Genomic DNA, 23,324 nt, shown 5'->3' with positions numbered 1-23,324 from the left:
ATGTGAACAGACATTCGAGAATAAATTTGGAATATGTCATTGGTAACAGAGTCCAGCAGGAGGTAGAAACAGGGTAAGATAATGGGCAATTGGAGTTGAAGGGATACAGACTGTGCAACAGGACTAGATACAAAAACTCAAAAATGGACAGCACAATAATACCTAATTGTAAAGTAATCTTGTTAAAACACTGAATGAAGCTGCATCTGAGTTATTGGTTTTTGTTTTGTTTTGTTTTGACTTTACTATTATTACTTTTATTTTTGTCGCTATATTAACATTCTATATCTTTTTCGGTTATGTTGCTAGTTCTTCTAAACCGATGCAAATGTACTAAGAATTGATGATCATGCATCTATGTGATGATGTTAAGAATTACTGATTGCATATGTAGAATGGTATGATTTCTAAATGTTGGGTTAATTTCTTTTTTTCCGTTAATTAAAAAAAAAAAAAGAGAGAAGGGGTAATTGGAGCTGAAGGGATACAGACTGTACAACGGGACTGGATATAAAAACTCAGAAATGGACAGCACAATACTACCCAATTGTAATGCAATTATGTTAAAACACTGAATGAAGCTGCATGTGAGGTATAGGGTTTTTTTTTTTCTTTCTATTAATGTTTTAATTCTTATTCTGTTGTCTTTTCATTTCTTTTTCTAAATCGATGCAAATGTACTAAGAAATGATGAATATGCAACTATGTGATGTTATTAAGAATTACCGATTGTACATGTAGAATGGAATGATTTCTAATTGTTTTGTTAATTCTTTTTTTAATTAATAAAAAAAAAAAAAAAAAAGAAAGGAAGGAAGGAACAGAAAGACTGACTGAGTCTACTATACTTCCTGACAAGAAAAGAAATCCGCTGTGGTGACTGGAGTGTTTTGGTCAAGTTTCCAATGAGATCAATGGAAAAATGACCAAAAGGAGGAGTTGTTAGGTAAAATGAAATGGCCGCCTACACTGGGCATTGCCAGGAGGGATCCCTTTCCAAGAAAAGATTTTCCAAACAAAAACAACTTATTTTACCCAAGAAAGTGGAGTGCATCCTACAGAATCCCAGATCAGCAACACCTGGTGATAAACAAGTTTTGGTTCAGTGGAGATAGCTTATCAGAATGTACACGTAAACCATACTAATCACTGTAAAAAAAAAAAAAAAATCAAATCACCGAACTGAGGAAGGATATAAAGAAGGCAAAGAATGAAGAAAAATAAATCCAAAGTCTGAAAAAACAAATCACAGAACTTATGGGGATGAAAGGAACAGCAGAAGAGATAAAAAAAAAAAAAATGGAAACCTACAATGTCAGATTTCAAGAGGCAGAAGATAGGATGAGTGAATTGGAAGACGGGACATCTGAAATCCGACAAGCAAAAGAAAATACAGGGAAAAATGGAAAAATATGAGCAGGGGCTCAGGGAATTGAATGACAACATGAAGTACATGAATATACATGTCGTGGGTGTCCCAGAAGGAAAAAAGAGTAGAAAAGGAGGAGAAAACCTAATGGAGGACATTATCACTGAAAATTTTACAACTCTCATGAAAGACTTAAAATTACAGATCCAAGAAGTGCAGTGTACACCAAACAGAACTGATCCAAATACACGTACTCCAAGACAATTTCTAATCAGATGTCAAAGGTCAAAGAGAAAGAGAGAATCTTGAAAGCAGCAAGAGAAAAGAAATCCATCACACACAAGGGAAGCCCAATAAGAATATGTGCAGATTCCTCAGCAGAAACCACAGAGGTGAGAAGACAGTGGGATGATATATTTAAATTATTAAAAGAGAAAAACTGCCAACCAAGAATTCTATACCCAGCAAAATCGTCCTTCAAAAATGAGGGAGAAATTAAAACACTTTCAGACAAAAAAAATCACTGAGAGAATTTGTGACAAAGAGACCAGCTATGCAAGAAATACTGAAGGGAGCACTAGAGACAGAAATGAAAAGATAGAAGAGAGAGGTGTGGCGAAGAGTGTAGAAATGAATACTATCATTAAAGGTAAAAAGAAGGAAAATTAGATATAACATATAAAATCCAAAAGGCAAAATGGCAGAAAAAGTAATGCCATACAGTAATAACACTAAATGTTAATGGATTACTCTCCCCAATCAAAAGACATAGACTGGCAGAATGGATTAAACAACAGGACCCATTGATATGCTGTCTATAGGAAATGCATCTTAGACCCAAGGATAAACATAGTTTGAAAGTCGAAGGTTGGGAAAACATATTCCATGCAAATAACAATCAGAAAAGAGCAGGAGTAGCTATACTAATATACAACAAATTGACTTCAAATGTAAAACAGTTAAAAGAGACAAAGAAGGACACTATGTATTAATAAAAGAAACAATTCAACAAGAAGACTTAACAATCATAAATATTTATGCACCAAGACAGAAAGCTCTAAAATACATGAGGCAAACACTGAAAACACTGAAAAGAGAAACAGACACATCTACCATAATAGCTGGAGACTTCAATTCCACACTCTCATCAATGGACAGAACATCTAGACAGAGGATCAATAAAGAAACAGAGAATCTGAATAATACAATAAATGAGCTAGATTTAATAGACATTTACAGAGCATTACAATCCACAACAGCAGGATACACCTTTTTCTCAAGTGCTCACGGATCGTTCTCAAGGACAGATCATATGCTGGGTCACAAAGCAAGACTCAATAAATTTAAAAAGATTGAAATCATACAAAACACTTTCTCAGATCATAAAGGAATGAAGTTGGAAATCAATAACAGGCAGAGGGCCAGGAAATTCACAAATATGTGGAGCCTCAATAACACACTCTTAAACAACCAGTGGGTCAAGGAAGGAATTACAAGAGAAATCAGTAAATATCTTGAGGCAAATGAAAATGAAAACACGACATATCAAAATTTATGGGATGCAGCAAAGGCAGTGCTAAGAGGGAGATTTACTGACCAAAATGCCTATATCAAAAAAGAAGAAAGAGCAAAAATTCAGGAATTAACTGTCCACTTGGAAGAACTACAGAAAGAACAACAAACTAACCCCAAAGCAAGCAAAAGGAAAGAAGTAATGAAGATTAGAACAGAAATAAATGAAATTGAGAACATGAAAACAATCGAGAAAATCAACAAAACCAGAAGTTGGTTCCATGAGAAAATCAGTAAGACTGATGGGGGTGTGGACCTTCCTGGCAACGTGGGACAGAGATCTTGGAATGAGCGGAGACTCAGCATCAAGGGATTGAGAAAAACCTTAGAATGAGCTGAGACTTAGCATCAAGGGATTGAGAAAACGTTCTTGACCAAAAGGGGGAAGAGGGAAATGAGACAAAGTGTCAATGGCTGAGAGATCCAAACAGAGTCGAGAGGTTATCCTGGAGGTTACTCTTATGCATTAAGTAGATATTACCTTGTTATCCAAGAGGAAATGGAGAGGCTGGAGGGAACTGCCTGAAAATGTAGAGCTGTGTTCCAGTAGCCATGTTTCTTGATGATGACTGTATAATGATATAGCTTCCACGATGTGACTGTGTGATTGTGAAAACCTTGTGTCTGATGCTTCTTTTATCTACCTTGTCAACAGATGAGTAAAATATATGGAATAAAAATAAATAATAGGGGGAACAAATGTTAAAATAAATTTAGTTTGAAATGCTAGCGATCTATGAAAGCGAGGGGTAAGGGGTATGGTATGTAAAATTTTTTTTTTCTGTTTTTGTTTTATTTTTCTGTTGTTTTTTTATGTCGTTTTCTGAATTGATGCAAATGTGTGGGAAATGATCATGATGATGAACATGTAACTATGTGATGATATGGTGAATTGCTGAATGTATGTGTTGGGAATGTTTGTGCTTCTTGTAATTTTGTTTTAATTAATAAAAAATTAAAAAAAAATAAGACTGATGGACCCATAATGAGGTTGACAAAAAGCAGAAGAGAGAGGATGTAAATCAATAAAATCAGAAATGCAAGAGGAGACATAACCACTGACCACACAGAAATAAAGAAAGTAATGAGAGGATACTATGAACAACTTTATGCTAATAAACTTGACAATATAGATGAAATGGACAACTTCCTAGAAAGGCATGAACAACCAACGTTGACTCAAGAAGAAATAGATGACCTCAACAAACCAATCACAAGTAAAGAAATTGAATCAGTCATTAAGAAGCTTCCCCCAAAGAAAATCCAGGACCAGATGGCTTCACACATGAATTATACCAAATATTCAAGAAAGAATTAGTACCAATCTTGCTCAAACGCTTCAAAAACATTGAAGAGCAGGGAAAGGAAGAGGAGTACATTCTACGAAGCCAACATCACCCTTATACCAAAGCCAGACAGATACTACAAAAAAAGAAACTACAGGCCAATCTCTCTTATGAATATAGATGCAAAAATCCTCAACAAAATTCTTGCAAATTGAATCCAACAGCATATTAAAGGACTTATACACCATGACCAAGTAGGAATCCCAAGTATGCAAGGATGGTTCAACATAAGAAAATCAATTAATATAATACACCTTATCAAAAAATCAAAGGAGAAAAGCCAAATGATCATCTTGATTGATGCAGAAAAGGCATTTCACTAAATTCAACATCCTTTCTTGTTGAAAATACTTCAAAGGATAGGAATAGAAGGGAACTTCCTCAACATAATAAAGGGATTATATGAAAAACCCACAGCTAATATCATCCTCAATGGAGAAAAACGGAAAACTTTCCCCCTAAGATCAGGAACAAGACAAGGATGTCCACTGTTACTATTGCTATTGAACACTGTGTTGGAAGTTCTAGTCAGAGCAATTAGACAAGTAAAAGAAACACAAGGCATCAAAATTGGAAAGGAAGAAGTAAAACTCTCACTGTTTGCAGATGATATGATACTATATGTCAAAAATCCCATAAAATCCACAGCAAAACTAGTAGAGCTAATAAATGGGTACAGCAAAGTGGCAGATTACAAGATCAACACTCAAAAACCTGTAGTATTTCTATACACTAGTAATGAACAATCTGAGGGGGGAATCATGAAAAAAAATTCCATTTACAATTGCAATTAAAAGAATAAAATATTTAGGAATAAACTTAACTAAGGAGACAAAAGACCTATACAGAGAAAACTGTACGAAATTGTTATAAGAAATCACAGAAGACCTAAATAAATAGAAGGGCATACCGTGTTCAAGGACTAGAAGACTAAATATAATTAAGACGTCAATTCTTCCTAAACTGATATATAGATTCAACACAGTACCAATTAAAATCCCCAAAACTTACTTTTCAGAAACAGAAAAACCAATAAGCAAATTTATCTGGAAGGGCAGGATGCCCCGAATAGCTAAAAGTATCCTGAGAAAGACAAATGATGTTGAAGGTCTCACACTACCTGACTTTAAGGCATATTATGAAGCTACAGTGGTCAAAACACCATGGTACTGGCAGAAAGATAGATATACTGACCAATGGAATTGAATAGAGTGTTCAGATATAGACCCTCTCATCCATGGACAGTTGATCTTTGATAATAAGGCAGTCAAGCCAAGTCACCTGGGTCAGAACAGTCTCTTCAATAAATGGTGCCTAGAGAACTGGATATCCACATGCAAAAGAATGAAAGAGGATCTATATCTCATACCCTAATAAAAAATTAAGTCAAAATGGATCAAAGACTTAAACACTAGATCTAAGACCATAAAACTTTTGGAAGAAATGTAGGGAAATATTTTATAAATCTTATAATAGGAGGAGGTTTCCTAGACCTTACACCCAAAGCATGAGCACTGGAGAAAGAAAGAAATAAATAGGAACTCCTCAAAATTAAACACTTTTGTGCATCAAAGAACTTCATCAAGAAAGTAAAAAGACAGCCTACACAATGGAAGAAAACATTTGGAAACAATATATCAGATAAATGTCTAGTATCCAGGATATAGAAAGAGATTGTTCAATTCAACAGTAAAAAGACAGACAACCCAATTACAAAATGGGTAAAAGACCTGAACAGAAACTTCTGAGAAGAGGCAATACAAATGGCCAAAAGGCACATGAAAAGATGCTCAACTTCCCTGGCTATTAGGGAAATGCAAATAGAAACCACAATAAGATATCTCACACCCACCAGAATGGCCATTATCAATAAAACAGAAAAGGACAAATGCTGGAGAGGATGTGGAGAAAGAGGCACACTTATCCACTGTTGGTGGGAATGTCAAATGGTACAACTGCTGTGGAAGGCCGTTTGGTGGTTCCTCAGGAAGCTAAGTATAGAATTGCCATATGACCCAGCAATACCAATGTTAGGTATCTACTCAGAGGACATGAGAGCAAAGACACAAATGGACATTTGCACACCAATGTTTATAGCAGTATTATTTACAATTGCCAATGAAGAGAGATTAACAACCCAAATGTCCATCAACACTGAGTGGCTAAACAAGGTGTGGCATATACATACGATGGAATATTATACAGCTGTAAGACAGAATAAAGTTATGAAGTATGTAACAACATGGATGGCCCTTGAGGACATTGTGCTAAGTGATATTAGCTAGAAACAAAAGGACAAATACTGTATGCTTTCACTAATATGAACTAACATTAATGAATGAACTTGGATAATTTCAGTTAAGAACAGAGGACATCAGGAGATAGAAATAGGGTAGATATTGGGTAATTGGAACTGAAGGGATACAGATTGTGCAATGGGACTGACTGTAAAAATTCAGAAAAGGATAGCACAATACTACCTAACTGGAATACAATAATGTTAGAACACTGAATGAAGCTGAATGTGAGAATGATAGAGGGAGGAGGCCTGGGGACACAAATGAAATCAGAAGGAAAGACATATGATAAAGACTGAGATGGTATAATCTAGGAATGCCTAGAGTGTATAATGACAGTGACTAAATATACAAATTTAAAAATGTTTTGCATGAGAAAGAACAAAGGAATGTCAATAATGCAGGGTACTGAAAACAGATGGAAATTAGTATTTAAACATTTTTACTTATGTGTGAAACTAAAGCAAAAAAATGTTTATTTGGTACAAAATTTATATTTTGACTAGTGCATTCCTGAATATAACATGTAGACAGCTTAATTGAACACCATAAGTAAATAGAACCTTGAGTAGGGCTTGAGATTTTGTAGGTTTGTTGAGAGTGATGCCTCAATAAATCCCAGGAGGATTTGAACAGTGAATAAAAAAGTATTTGCAAAGTACCCTTGGGGGAATGGTGAGAAAGGGGGAAAATTCAACTTCCTCAAGTGGAAAATTCTTGACATTCTCACAAGCAGTGGGGACAACCAAAGCAATAGGCTGAGCCCCCAACTTGGGGGTTGTTCATATAAAACTTAACCCTGCAGAGGATAGTCTAAGCCTACTTGAAACTAGGTCTATGCGTCACCCCCAAGAGAACCTCTTTTGTTGCTCAGATGTGGCCTCTCTCTCTCAGGCAATACGACAAGCAAACTCACTGCCCTCCCCCTTTCTAAGTGGGACATGACTCCCAGGGATGTGGACCTTCCTGGCAATGCGGGACAAAAATCCTAGAATGAGCTGGGACTTAGCACCAAGGGATTGAGTAAACCTTCTCAACCGAATGGGGGAAGAGAGAAATGACAAAATAAAGTGTCAATGGCTGAGAGATTCCAAATAGAGCTGAGAGGTTATCCAGGAGGTTATTCTTATGCATTAAATAGATATGGCCTTTTTTAACTAAGGCATGACAGAGAGGCTGGAGGGAACTACCTAAAAATGTAGAGCTGTGTTCCAGCAGCCACGTTTCTTGAAGATGACTGTATAATGATATAGCTTTCACAATGTGGCTGTGTCATTGTGAAAACTTTGCGTATGATGCTTCTTTTATCTACCTTATGGACAGATGAGTAATACATAGGGATTAAAAATAAATAAATAATAGGGGGAACAAATGTTAAAATAAATTTAGTAGATCGAAATTCTAGTGATCAATGAATGGGAGGGGCAAGGGGTATGGTATGTATGAATATTTTTTTCTGTTTTCTTTTTAATTTATCTGAATTGATGCAAATTTTCTAACAAATGATCATGATGAATATACAACTGTGATGAAAAAAAGAATGTTCATATCGTACGTTGATTGGTTTTATTAATAAAAATTAAAAGGAAACAAAAATAAAAACAAAAAAAATACTGCTTAGCACTTAAAAGGAAGACTACACTCCTAGGAACAAAAGCAGGCTATCACTTCAGCATTAGGATCAAAGCAAGTATCACCTCATCTTTTTGCCCCTCTAGATCAAAACCATCAGTTATAATCTGAAAGGGAAACTATTTTCTAAAGTAAAATACACAGATTTCTAATTTTGAACAAGGTTTTCTACAATCACAGCTAACATTAAAAAAAAAACCTGTTTACTAGGTGGCAGCTACTGTCCCTAAGTGTCTTTAATATATTAATGCTTTTAATCCTTTTAACAAGCTGGAGATAGGTCCTACTATTATTATTCTATGGGGAAACTAAAGTAACTTGCATGAGGTCACATAGGTAGGAAGTAGTGGAGCTGGGAAACAAACTTGAGCAGTTTAATCCCAAAGGCTGCATTCTTAAGCACTATGTTAACTGTTGTCAACTCTGACTCATTGCTCCCTTTACATAGCACCTATTTTTGAGGCCCGTTTTACCATCCTGAAGTGAAAATCATATAACCTAACCATAAAAAAAATAAGATAATGCTCTAACAGTAATATAAAAAAGAAAGAAAGATTTTATAAAACATGTATTTCAAAAAAATATTTCAAGAAATTTCCAAAATGTCCTACAAGACATTATTTTCTAATGGAGGATCACTGCACTACACATACTGAGTTCCTTGCTGTCTTAGAGACTCTTTGTCAGGGGTCCGTTCCCTTGCCTTTTTTTTTTTTTTTTTTTTGCATGCTGTATGGCAGGGGTCACATTTCATTTTTTTCCCCATGTGTGTGTATCCCTTGATCGCAGCACCATCTGTTGAATTTTTGTTTATTTGGGTTATTGTTTTGCTTGCTTGTTGTTTGGGAAGTATACGGGCCAGGAATCGAACCTGGATCTCCCAGATGGTCCCTTGCTTTATATCTTAGCCTAAGCATATTCAGATCACCCCTCAATCTTACAAAGAAGACGTAAATAAAATTTATACAATCTCATTAAGACCTTGTACTGTTTAATTTATATGAATGAGTTTAAGATGCAAATAGTTTTAAAAGTTGAAAACTTCTCAATAAGAACACAGAGATACCTTTTATCAAGTAAAGAAATGTGTCAATTAAATCCAGTCTCAAGCAGCACTTATCTTGCCAATTACTTTCTTACCACAAGATTTAAGCGTAATGGCAGATTATATACTATTTCTTTTTTGAAGCTCTAAAGCATTCTTCATTTAGCAACTAAAGTTCATTGAGGGAGGATCACACTTTTAGAAATAACTTTTAAAATTAGTTAAAAAAAAAAATGAACAGCTCATATTATCTAGCTTACAAACAGTTAGTAGTAACTCCCCTCCACTGACCCACCCATTCATGAGAAAATAAAAGAGGGAAATAAACCAAATTCCTTTCAAGCGCAGACCTGTTCTTTGAGATGCAGGCAGCTCACTGGCATCAGGCAGTGTACCTGTTGTTCCATGAGGCAGTGCATAAGCTGAAGATGATGGTGGAGCTCCTGGTCCGCCATGCTGGAAGGATGCTCCAGAGGAAGGGGGAGGAGGGAAAGAAGCAGCAGGGCTGGAGGTAGGTAGAGAGGCCTGGTGCTGTGCTGCGTATAGCTGAGAGGGCCCAGAATAGGAAGAAGCAGAAGATATGTAAGGGGTGTTAGGGTAAGTATTTGAAGCAGAAGGAGGAACAGTCTGCTGAGGTTGATACATTGCTGACCCCCCTGTTCCAAATGAATACTGCTGGGCTGGTTGATAAGCTACACCGAGGAGAAGAAACAGAAATTTTAATTAGTTACAAGTTTATTCAGAAAGCAACAGAAAACCAAAAAGTTATCTCATCTTATGGTAATTATTTTAATCATTCTTCTTCTAAGAATGTTATAATAATAAATTAATATTCATAATATGCTATGTTTTTGATGCTTTAGAGGTCATCCCTAGATTGCTACTGGCTATGAAAATCTTGATCCATCAGACCCAAGAACTGATTCTTTTCTGAGACTGCCTATTCCTGTCAAAAGACTGCCGTGACATCTCTGAGCCACAAGATGGAACCAGGTAGGCATTATGCATCCTAAACAGTAAAAGTTTCACAGAGATCAGTGGCAGCTCAAGACCACCCATTCATTAAAACCATAGGGGGCAAGCACTGCTGTTATGAATCAAATACCTTTTCAACATCCAGTAGAATTATCAGCTATTCAAATTCTGAGTTTGAGCACAGTTACAGATCAAGAGACAACTATGATCCCTGACAAAACAATTGCTATATAATATTTCATATAATTGATTTGTAAACATTCATGTAGCCAAGTAAATTTTTAATGCCTAAAGGCCTGAACCCAGATTAGGAGATTTTAATACCATCACATTCTGCTTAACCCAGGATAAATATGAACATCTAGAATGAAACTGGCAGAATGATACCAGTTTCCTTTCATTCTGAACATATGAGTGAATGGTTAACCACATTTGTATTCGTATTAAGTAAGAAGATCTATTTTTGCATAGATTGTGTTAGTTTTTGTATTAATTGTTCACAATTAGTATAAATTTTTTTTGGTATTGTTTTTGTATTAATTGTTCAGTCATGTCATTTTCCTCACATACAGGCACTTTATATTTTGTTTTTCATTTAAATTTTGAAGTAGTGGTTCTTTGTTTTTTCACTTTCCAAGTGCAAATGTTTTCTAAAAAAATAAATGTTCCTTAAATCCACTTTTCTAAATATGGTTTACGTCAGGAAAAGAAAAAAGAATAGGTAGCAAATAATTTCTAAATTTCTATTTTTTTGATACCAAAATCATATGACATTTGTTTAACAGGTTCATTTAACAACAGCCGAAGAACAAGAACCAACTAATTGTTCTGAACAGACTGACAGGAGCTACTTCCCAGAATGCTGATTCAGGATACATCTTTGAGAAACGTATTTCGTTACAGCAAGAATTCCAGAATCCTACACAGAATGGTTCTGTTTTTTTGTCAGAACTGACATGACCACGGCTTAGGAGCTAATCCAGGTAAATCAGATAAGATGTGCTGCTATGAAGACTTCAGGGTACACTACTTACGCTGCGGCTGTGGATAAGGTGGTACCTGGGTATGCATTTGACCTGGAGATGTGGGAAGCTGAGCAGCAATATTTGGATTAACATTTCCTTGCATTACGAAACCTGGAGGTGGAGGATTTTCTCCCTGGAAATGAAAATATGGTAAAAAGGAGGATTAATTTGGAAACAGGAATTTTCCCAAATGGACTTAAAATTTCCTAAATTTTATTACTTTAAAAAACCTTTATTGCATAAGAATACTGCATTCTGCACACACTATCTTCTTTAGAACACATTTTCTGAGCAAAACATTCTGAGTGATTTAAAGATTAACAGGTTCAAAGTAATAATGGCAATGGATGCTAATAGTCTCATAAGAGTGTCAATGATATTCATGTTAAGTTGCCAGGATTTTCCATCTCTAATAAATTCCATCCACTACTCCAAACTCTGGAAATTAACTATAAATGTCATTAAGGGAGTTTTTGCTTCTCTTCCTTTTCTGCAATGCTCAAAAAAAAAACTTCAGTGAAATCAGACTTCTAAGCTATTGTTTGACCTTTGGTTGATACTTTTCTAGCTAAGGTCAAAACTGCAAAAGAAGGAAAGAGGGATAAGGAAATAAATTAATTGTGCTAAAAACTGCTTTTTGCATACCAAGAGCATTAAAATGCAATAAGTGGGAAAACAGATGGGGGGAAGGGAGTTCAAGGAAAGGGAAGCTAATGAATATATATTTAAGTGAGCAGAACTCTGCTCAAAAAAAATAATGAAGGATATACCTGTGTGTCAGAGGGAGAGGCTGCAGGTGGATGGCTGGGAAGGGCAGTAGGAGTTTTGTTACTCCAGGTAGTGACAGTAGGGGCAATTCTAACCTGAATTGAACAAAGAAATACCAATCACAGAAAATAAAAAATGAAAATGTTAAAAGAAGGAGAAAAAAACAATCTGAAAAGTATTAACTAGTCAGATGGAAAGCAAAAAACAAGAGCAACAAAAAAACATGCATTAGGCGACTGCAATGAGAATAGCTGGGATTTTAAAAGAAAAACACACACACACACATACAACACACAAACGGGGAGGGACACTGGGGAAAATCATTATGAAAACCTAAATTGAAGTGCAAAGAACAATGCCACTCAAGTGTCAAGAATAAAGGGGTAAACTAGGTCTGTAAATAGGGAAGAAAAGAGAACATTCTGGAAACAAGGGTAACTTAGTAAAAAAGTAGTTTTTGTAAAGCATTAAATAGTATACATGCTACTGTTAGATCTGTAAACATTTATAAGCTCCCTTTGTGGGTTTTATTAGAGCCAAAAAAATTAGTCCCATATGAGGCTTAAATTCACACAGATATATTAAAGCTGAAAAGATATTAAAGATCTGGTCTAATCCCTACTCTTAATACTGAGAAAATCAAGGCCCACAGAAGTGAAGGGGCTTTCCCAGGTCTATGCAACTCATTGGTGAGAAATATGACTGATTCCATTCTCCTGATTCCCAGGCCAGTGTGTTCCACACTACACCACGTATATGGCTTATCCTGGAGTCTAGTGATTTCCAATTTTCACAAGAAGATTTTGTCAAGTAAATAGCTGTAAAAATTTCAATATGCAAAACAGATAAAAGCAAAACTGCTGGCTGAAATGGGAGTGGAACTTCTACTAATCTGGTCTCTCTCCTTTTCTGTGAATAGTTTTAAAACCACAAGCCACAGCCTTCATTCATTTAGTATATCATAAAAGCTTTAACAAGAAAACCTCTACTTAATTTATGATTTGTTTTCCTTTTTTGTTAAATATGAGATTGATAAATCAAAGTATAAGAAAAGCCTTTTAACATTTTTACCTTTTCCAGAAAGACAAAACCCAAGCACGTAAAGAGTAAAATATTCTCTTCTTCCAATGTAGAGAATGCCCTGCTCCAGTATCCTGAGTGTGGTGTAATGCAAGGTGCTTCGGAGTTCCAATCCCAACTTGGCCATTAACCAGCAACACAAAACTGAGAAATTTAAGCTCTGTCTTAAAACTCTGGTTAGTCACTTGACCTTCTTGCCTCTCAATTTTCCTATCTATGATGTTATCTGCCCCACCTATGTCATAGACTTATGTCTAGCATAAGTTCATGAGGGTGGGGAATTTAGTCTGTTTTGTTCATAAATGTACTTACCCCCTATAGTGAGAAAATTGCCAAGAACTAGTAGTAGGCTTGCAATAAATATTGTCAAATGAGTGAAAATATCATAGAAAATACTTTAGAGATAATTAAGTAACATTCAAATGTAATCTGTCCTGATTAAGACCAATCAAAAGTATAATATATAAGAATATGATTATTTTTGTTATAAGCAATTGTAAAAAAGACTGTCAATCCTATCAGCAATGTGATCTATTTTAAAATAAGCAGAGTACCTGGTAATTTTGTTATCAGTCAGGACTATTTATTACTTATGAAAAAATGAGATAGTAAAAGAGAATAAGAGGCCATATTTTAAGTCAATAAATTTTTGGTGATTTTAGTACACTGAACTGTTTTCTCCAACAGGGCCGGGTACTTCTAAGGAAAAAAATTCACTAAATTTGATTTTTTTTTCCAATCTGATTTTTTTTTTTTTTTTTTTTTTTTTTTAAAGGAAAGACAGAGAGAAGGAAGGAAGGATAGAAGGAAGGAAGGAAGGAAGAAAGGGAAACATCTTTAAACATTTTCTTGTTTTATTGTATTTTGTTTTTCCGTTTTTTGTTACATGGGCTGGGGCCGGGAATCGAACCGAGGTCCTCCGGCATAGCAGGCAAGCACTTTGCCCGCTGAGCCACCGCGGCCCGCCCCTCCAATCTGATTTTTAAAAAGGATCAACTTTCAAAGCTTTGAATCCATAAAGATAAAAAAAAAAATTTTGAGGATTTTATATTTATAGGGATAAAACCTGATGACACTGATACCGTATGTATCAACGTCCTCTTTATTTCTTGCTATGACCTGCTCCTTTTCACATTCTTCAAGACGGGTAATTTCAAACACCTTGGGTCATTCACTTTTCTCTAATATCCAAGTTGTTTAAAAAAAAGTTTGTACTCTGGATACCTTTTATTATACTGAGACAGAAGACACAGTAAACCTATACTAATGATTCAGAAAAGAATATTCAAAAATACTGTTTTCTAAAAATATTTTATAAAATTAACCAAATAACCCAGAAGATTGTTTCTGCTACTTTATTCACAGCTCAATATATGAATCAAATAGAAGTTTCAAGAACTGATGTACAAATAAATGCAAGGGAAATTTAAGTAATGTAGAAATAAGGTGAAATCTCCCTAGAGAGCTTAAAATTAATATATATCTAAAATATAATTTGTATAACCCAACTAAAGGGATAATTTTAAAAGGTAGATTATTTTACCACTTTCAAAAATTTATAAAGTTATTGGGGAAATTTTTGATTGTATATATGGTACTAGGATAAAAATGAAAAAAAAAATTCATGGAGCTACACAACACAAACAGTGAATCCCAAGTTAAACCATGGACTATGGTTAATAGTATAATGATAACAATGTGCTTTTATAACTATAAGAAACATTCCACACCAATGCAAGATGTTAATAATAGGATAGTATTTAGGAATCCTGTATTTTATGCATGATTGTTCTGTAACCCACAATTTCTCTAATAAAAGATAAAAGAATCTAGAAAGTACAACTACTAAAACAATAATGTTGCTTAGTTTTACCACATAAGTGAAGATCTCTTGCCCAACAAACTAAAACCATCAATTTGAATAGAAATACATAAATGTTCCCACTTCATCTGAACCACATCACTCACATGGGGATAATATTGTTGAGTTGGCACTCTTGGCATCTGTGGGTGGCCAGCAGTTGGTCCAGGCCTGGTCTTGGGCAGCTGCTGCCTCTCATAAGGAACTCTGGGTGTTTCCTGTCCTGTTACAGGTTGTCCTTGTGCTTTACAAAGTCTGTCACGAAGCTGCACAATATTTGGCTATAAAGAAGAATGGAAGAAAACAGTAAACTGTTACAGTTCACCTAACTATAAAACAGGAGGGTGATTTTCTTAAACTGATTATACAAAAGATCCCTTTTTGTTCATATAGTTGTGTTATACAAAAGGTGCTCGCATTTGAGGGTTTAGTATTCATGGCTTCTAATATTCAAGACTGATCTCAAAGGCCATAACCTGCAGTAATCTGTAGTTTAATTGAGGTAAGGATTTGGATTATGCCAACCACATAGTTAATATGCAATATCAATGTCATCTGGCAGTCACTAATCATTACTGCTTTTTTTGTTTTCTCATAGTTAAATAATGTTCACAAAGCACAAAGGTAGTTTAAAAAGAAACAACTTTGTTTTCTTGTAGGGCAAAAGAAGGCGCTGAAAGAGAAGCAACTGTTAAGGATAGTGATGGAAGAAAATGGTGATCTAAAAAAGAGGTGAAATTTAATAAAAGAGATGTTCAAAATAAATTAAAAGAGTAAGATGTCAAATAACTTAAGATATTTACAATTGTAAATGCCCAGTTTACAATTATATAGCTCTACAGGAAGAGCTCACCATACTGTACCAGGCATCGAACAACAACAAAAGCAACATGTTAAAGTGTTTCTCCAAGAACTGATGTTATTTTTAAAAATTATCATTCCTACCAATTTATTAAAAGTTCAAAGGGGTCATTTAAGCTTCTGTAGGCATACTCAAACCTCAGTAGAGAATTATATGTTATAATGATCAAAAAGTCTCCAGACATATTCCCCAGAGAATATCAAAGCTTTATTAAGTTAAACTGGAAGAAGTAACATCAAAATTACACTTTTTCCAAAAAGAAGTTTCTTTAAACGTCCAGAGACCATAAAAAAAAAAAAGTCCAGAGAAAAGCATGAGGATAAAGCATAGAAATATGTATACGGTTATAAAAATTGTACTGAAAATAAAGACTAAAACATCCTAAGGTCTTAGACTAAGATCTTAAGTTGATATAATAATGAAAATGTATTAAGTAAAAAGTCTTACAAAATGATTATACTAAAGCTACCATAGAGGAAAAGATTACATTTTTATGCTACCCAACATCCTTGCTAACAATTTAGAAGGATATGAATAGGATTTGACAGCTAAACTTATACAAAATCAACTAAAGAGTCATATGAACACAGTCCTGGGGCATGTATGTAAATATTTTTTTCTCAAAGTTTAGACAGATTTAATTAAAAAATTACAGTTATCGACAATTTTCTAGAACAGACAAGACACTGAAAACTGACTAAAAACTCTGTCAAAACCAGAATAAAGTTAATAAGAAAAATATGGAAACAAGAAAATATTTGTAAAACTCAAAATCAAGCTCCATTAGACACAATACAAGGATCAGATATAAATATACTACCTGTAGAAAACTTTCCTCAAATCTCATCCCAACTCCCACCAACATAGCATTAGGGTTAGATTCACTTCTTCTGTGCTCCATAGCACTACTACCTCTATCCCAGTTCTTATCACACCTCTGGAATTCCATGTTTAGTTATCTGTTGTCATCTGAGTCTGAGCTCCCTGAAGGCAAGGATTTTGGCAATTTTGTTCATGTTGCATAACACTTTTTCATCACTGTATACCAATCATTTTGTGGAACTGAGTTGAAATGACATGAAAAGGCCTGAGTTTCATTATATACCAATCAAGTACAGTAAATTAGGAATGTAATGTAGTTCCTTCTACCTTGAACAACTTAAAAAATATACCTGGGTGGGCCACAGTGGTTCAGCAGGCAGAGTTCTCACCTGCCATGCTGGAGACCTGGGTTTGATTCCTGGTGTTTGCCCATGCTTTAAAACAACAAACAAAAAACCCACACATACTTGCCTCAGACACCATCAAACGGAAATGGCATAAAGGATAAACTTCATTAATACATAGGCTGGCACATATGGAAATATAAAATCATGTCATGCAATACAAACCATTTCCTTGATTAAGCATTAACACTTACTAACTTTTCAACATAACTGATTCCTACAAAGAACATTAAAGGCAGAATCTGTATTTGGTTTAAAAGGCAAAAAACTTACCTTTTCCCCATTCATTTTCCTAAAATACTATGCCCTTTATATACAGGGATCTATCATACTGCAACAGAAACCTATTTCTCTGATACAGCTTGGGTATAGCTAAAATGACCCTTGAAGAATTATCAGTAATATTCACCTAGAGCCAGGTGATACAAATTTAACTGCTCTGAAACATTCCATTTACTAGTATGTTTATCTCTAATATTAATTGTTAACTGCTGGACTCACAATTATTCATATAGTAAAAGAAAGAAGAAAGATAGTCAATTCTAATTACCTGGTTGGTGTTTTCAGGAAGAAAAGCTAAGGCTGCAGCAATACTGCCCTGTGCTGCCAACAAATTGGCATACTGACTCATCTTCTCAGCCAAAAGAGCCCCTACAGCATTAGTGTCCATGGTCTGAGTGAGTTGTACAGCTTTTCTCAGGACAACAACTTTCTCGATCAGATCCTAAAAGAAAAAATAGAAGTGAGAGTGAGAAAGAAATAGACAAGAGATTCTGAAAACCTCAGAAAGCAGAAAAAGATAAAAAGAGTTACTAAAACCTCTAAAACTTACTAAAAGTACAGTACCTATTCTTGTGTGTTTTAGAAAGGTTTGGAACACGTAGACACCATTTATATAACTGAAAAATAAGTAAGGAAGAGAAGGGTCTCGAAAAGTCTCTTACTCAGGGATAAGGCATAGGTTACCATCTTATCCTAACTATCTTTAAACTGCCAGATAAATGTTTATGAGCCAAAATAGGCAAATACCATTTGAACCAAGTGACAGTCAGATGCCTGATGGTAAGAACTGGGTTCCAGTAGGTATAGGAGGAACTGTGAGTGAAAATACTGTACGGTCTATACTACAAGAATATTATTACTCTGAAGTAACTCAGAGGCTCAGACCTCTAAATGGGCCTACGATTTTAACCTGACATTTCTCATGTTGCTCTTTCATACCAATTCTTTCAACAAAGGGAGCTGTGCTTCAGACAGATAGCAAAAGAATATCGTACCACACTGAATGAAGCAGAATGTAAGAATGATAGAGTGAGGAGGCCTGAGGGCACAAAGGAAATCAGAAGGAAAGATATATGATAAAGACTGAGATGGTATAGTCTAAGAATGCCTAGAGTATATAATGATAGTGACTAAATGTACAAATTTAAAAACATTTTTACATGAGAAAGAACAAAGGAATGTCAATACTGCATGGTGCTGAAAATAGATGGTAATTAATACTTTAAAATTTTAACTTATGCCTGAGACTAAAGAAAAAATATTCGATACAAAATTTATATTTTGACTAGTGCAGTTTCGAATACAATTTATGCGGACAGCTTAATTGAACACCATAAGTACATGGAACCTTGGGTAAGGCATGAGATTTCGTAGGTTTGTCTAGAGTGATGCCTTGATAAATCCCAGGGTGATTTTAACAGTGAATAAAAAAGTACTTGCAAAGTACCCTTGCGGGAATGGTGAGAAAGGGGGAAAATTCAACTTCCTCAAGTGGAGAGTTCTTGATATTCACACAAGCAGCGGAGACAACCAAAACAATAGGCTGAGCCCCCAATCTTGGGGGTTGTTCATATGAAACTTAACCGCACAAAGGATAGGGTAAGCTTACTTAAAATTAGGCCTAAGAGTCACCCCCAAGAGAAACTCTTTTGTTGCTCAGATGTGGCCTCTCTCTCTCAGGCAACAAGCAAACTCACTGCCCTTCCCCTCTCTACGTGGGACATGACCCCCAGGGGTGTGGACCTTCCTGGCAATGTGGGACAGAAACCCTAGAATGAGCTGGGACTCAGCACCAAGGGACTGAGGAAACCTTCTCAACCAAAAGGGGGAAGAGCAAAATGAGACAAAATAAAGTGTCAATGGCTGAGAGATTCCAAACAGAGTCAAGAGGTTATCTTGGAGGTTATTCTTACACATTATATAGATATCACCTTTTTAGTTAAGGTGTAATGGAGAGGCTGGAGGGGACTGCCTGAAAATGTAGAGCTGTGTTCCAGTAGCCACGTTTCTTGAAGATGATTGTATAATGATATAGTTTTCGCAATGTAACTATGTGATTGTGAAAACCTTGTGTCTGATGCTCCTTTCACCTACCTTTTTGAGAGATGAGTAAAATATTGGATTAAAAATAAATAATAGGGGGAACAAATGTTAAAATAAATTTAGTAGATTGCAATGCTAGTGATCAATGAAAGGGAGGGGTAAGGGGTATGGTCTGTATGTTTTTTCTGAATTGATGCAAATATTCTAAGAAATGATTATGATGATGAATATATAAGTGACAATATTGTGAATTACTAATTATATATATAAAATGGAATGATCATATGGTAAGAATGTTTGTTTTTTTATGTTTAAAAAAGATAAAAAATTAATTAAAAAATGGGACCAAAAAAAAAAAGAATATCCTACCTCTTCACACATACACAAATACAAAAGTGTGAAACAACTGTGTTTTTCCCAAGAAGCACTTAGAAGGAAACCTTGATTTCCTACTGATTTTTAGTTTGAACAGAGAGGTATTTAAAGCAACAAACCCACTGACAAAATCTCTTTCCAGAGAGAAAAAGTACTATACTGAAACACTATGAGGCTCTTCTGTTTAAATGCCTTAGGAAAAAAAAAAATCTAAAAATACAGTCAAGTCAATGTCTGAGAACAGTCTACACATTTTGGGCTTCTTCTCTTGTGTACTGGCACTCATAGGATTCTATTTACTTTTTTCTTTCATTTTCCCTTATTCATGTAAATTCTCTCTCAGTACTGGGGATACTATACTCCTATTCCTTATGCCATATTGCTTCTTTGTTTGCCATGCAGATAGAGTCACTAGAGGCAGAGACAGGGGCAGGTAGGAAAAGAGATAGCCCAAGACTGTGTTTATTGCTCTTGCCACCTACTTCCCCCAACAAATTGTCAAACCACAACCTTGATTTAGCAAACAAATGCAATTCCATTTTACTATCCCATCATCTCAAACTTTGTTCTTCCAACTATAGCAAAAAATACAGGTAATTATCCAGCTAAGGAACTTCTAGAACATAACTTGTTAATAAGTAGGAGGAAAACAAACAAATTTATTTATTTGTTCTAAAACAAATACATTTCTAGACTATAACTTGATCATAAGTAGGACAAATGGCAACACTTATAAAGTAAGCACCTTTTTTTTATTTCAAAGATACTAACCTGAAGGGACAAAGGGTTGCTTCCATCTTGAGCTTTAGTCCAACATGCAACCAGTTTCTCTACATTCCCTGCACAAATATAGCAGAGACATGCCTGAGTCTTCAAGAGACTGTCACCTTCACTTTCAAGCCTGGTTCCCAAAAGATCTATAAATTAAGAAGAAAACAAAATAAGATTATACCCCAAACATCCCATATATGAGGCCTCAGGCAGACCAATATTTTAAAAGTATGAGTTAAACTTCATAACCAATGAGAATGGGGGAAACAAAATCATTCTGTCACATAATAAGAGCTCAGTAAATGTTTACATGCTAAATGAATGTGAGTGAGAAATCATATATAATAAACTATTTCACAAGATTCTATACATGGTTTCTATTAAATACAATGGAAAAATAATAAATACAAAGAATATGTATCAAAAAACCTTAATGAACATTTCATTTCATCACATCAGATGCTTCTGTAAGCAGCATATTCTGTAAATATGGCACACTTAGTTTAGATTAAACTAATTGATGGTAATGAGGTCTGTTATAAATTACGTATAATTAATACATTTAATATCTTATCATTTTCATAGTGTCATAATACTTTCAAGCTAGCAAATGGTTATTTGCTCTTATACAGGCAGCTTTAAAGCTCCCTTTCTTGCAAATAATGAATATTTATTCTTTAGTAGCCAGTTTAGTCATAACCTTTATTACTGATTTCTACTCAAATGTTATGATTATTATTTTTATCATAGTTAACATCTAGTAAATGAAGCTATATATTATGCACCATTTTGGACACAAACTAAATGAGGATTAGACAGTAATTTTTCCTAGGCCATATGCCAGTGGTTGGTAGAGACAAAATTCCCATACTGGGCCATGTGAAACCAAAATCATTGAACATTATTTTAAAAGTAACTAGGTATATACTCAGAAGAACTGAATGCAGGGACATGAACAGACATTTGCACACTAATGTTCATAGCAGCATTATTTACAATTGCCAAAAGATGGACACGATAAGTGTCAATCAATAAAGGAACGAATAAACAAAATGTGGTAAATAAAATCCCAGAAGGATTTGAACAGTGAATAAAAAAGTATTTGCAAAGTACCCTTGGGGGAATGGTGAGAAAGGGGAAAAATTCAACTTCCTTAAGTGGAGAGTTCGTGATATTCACACAAGCAGTGGGGACAACGAAAGTAATAGGCTGAGCCCCAATCTTGGGGGTTGTTCATATGAAACTTAACCGCACAAAGGATAGGGTAAGCCTACTTAAAATTAGGCCTAAGAGCCACCCCCAAGAGAAACTCTTTTGTTGCTCAGATGTGGCCTCTCTCTCTCAGGCAACATGACAAGCAAACTCACTGCCCTCCCCCTCTATGTGGGACATGACTCCCAGGGGTGTGGACCTTCCTGGCAATGTGGGACAGAAATCCTAGAATGAGCTGGGACTCAGCACCAAGGGATTGAGCAAACCTCCTCGACCAAAAGGGGGAAGAGCAAAATGAGACAAAATAGTGTCAGTGGCTGAGAGATTCCAAACAGAGTCAAGAGGTTATCTTGGAGGTTATTCTTATGCATTATATAGATATCACCTTTTTAGTTAAGGTGTAATGGAGAGGCTGGAGGGAACTGCCTGAAAATGTAGAGCTGTGTTCCAGTAGCCATGTTTCTTGAAGATGATTGTACAATGATATAGCTTTCGCAATATAACTATGTGATTGTGAAAACCTTGTGTCTGATGCTCCTTTCACCCACCTTTTTGAGAGACGAGTAAAACATAGGATTAAAAATAAATAATAGGGGGAACAAATGTTAAAATAAATTTAGTAGATTGCAATGCTAGTTATCAATGAATGGGAGGGGGAAGGGGTATGCTATGTATGAATTTTTTTCTGTTTTCTTTTTATTTCTTTTTCTGAATTGACCCAAATGTTCTAAGAAATGATCATGATGATGAATATACAACTATGTGATGGAAAAAACATGTGGTATATACATATAATGGAATATTATTCAGTAATAAGAAGGAATGAAGTCTTGATGCATGCAATAACATGGATGAACCTTGAGAACACTATGTTGAGTGAAATAAGCCAGACAAAAACGAACAAATATTGTATCCTCACTAATATGAACTAATAATGAGCGAACTCATTATAGACAGAAGATAGAATGAGGGAAAAGACTGCAGAGCTGATGCTTAATCTGTGCAAAATTTTTAATAAGGTTGATTGTAAATGGAGACAGACAGAAATGAAAGTAGCACATTATTTTGAGTGTAACTAACAGTGCTGAATTGTGGGTGTAACTGTGGTTGAAAGGGGAAATTCAGAGTCATGCATGTCACTAGAAGGAAAGCTAGAGGAGCAAACATGGAACTGTATAACATAGTGAACTCTGTTGTAGATGATGAAGGTGGTTAAGAAGGTTCTTCCATTAACTAGAATAAATGCATGTCACTATTACAAGGTGTTAATTCAAGGTGGTATATGGGGAAAAAAACACCTAATGCAAACTACGGACTATAGTTATCAGTAATAATTATAATATTCTTCCACCATTTGTAACAAAGGTACCACATCAATGTTAAGTGACAATAATAGAGGAGTATAAGGGGTGTGGGGTTTTTCTTTTTGGAGCAAGGAAAATGTTCAAAAACTGACTGTGGTGATGAAAGCATAAATCTGTGATTATAATGATCCAATGATTATACACACTGGATGGACTGTAAAGTATGTGAATAAAATTGCTTTTAAAAAATATTAAGTAGTGATGGAGAAATAAAGTATT

General features: G+C 35.1%; 1 protein-coding gene across 15 annotated transcripts in view; it reads right to left on the bottom strand.

The window, feature by feature from the left end:
- SEC31A (SEC31 homolog A, COPII component) overlaps window positions 1–23,324 on the bottom strand; it is a 104,388-nt gene that overhangs the window by 15,906 nt on the left and 65,158 nt on the right. For 4 of the 15 annotated variants that reach the window (XM_077142982.1, XM_077142983.1, XM_077142985.1 and 1 more), the window contains 6 exons: window positions 20,530–20,675; window positions 17,609–17,782; window positions 15,078–15,251; window positions 12,032–12,124; window positions 11,271–11,394; window positions 9,612–9,953 (listed from right to left, as the gene is read on the bottom strand). In XM_077142982.1, the coding sequence (XP_076999097.1) occupies window positions 9,612–9,953; window positions 11,271–11,394; window positions 12,032–12,124; window positions 15,078–15,251; window positions 17,609–17,782; window positions 20,530–20,675 (1,053 nt within the window). The remainder of the gene's footprint in view (window positions 1–9,611; window positions 9,954–11,270; window positions 11,395–12,031; window positions 12,125–15,077; window positions 15,252–17,608; window positions 17,783–20,529; window positions 20,676–23,324) is intronic. The other 11 variants (XM_077142987.1, XM_077142989.1, XM_077142990.1 and 8 more) reach the window with 5 other exon arrangements.

The sequence above is a fragment of the Tamandua tetradactyla genome, chromosome 24 (assembly GCF_023851605.1).
Source record: "Tamandua tetradactyla isolate mTamTet1 chromosome 24, mTamTet1.pri, whole genome shotgun sequence".
Taxonomy (NCBI): domain Eukaryota; kingdom Metazoa; phylum Chordata; class Mammalia; order Pilosa; family Myrmecophagidae; genus Tamandua; species Tamandua tetradactyla.
This window is presented reverse-complemented; position numbering and strand designations above follow the sequence as displayed.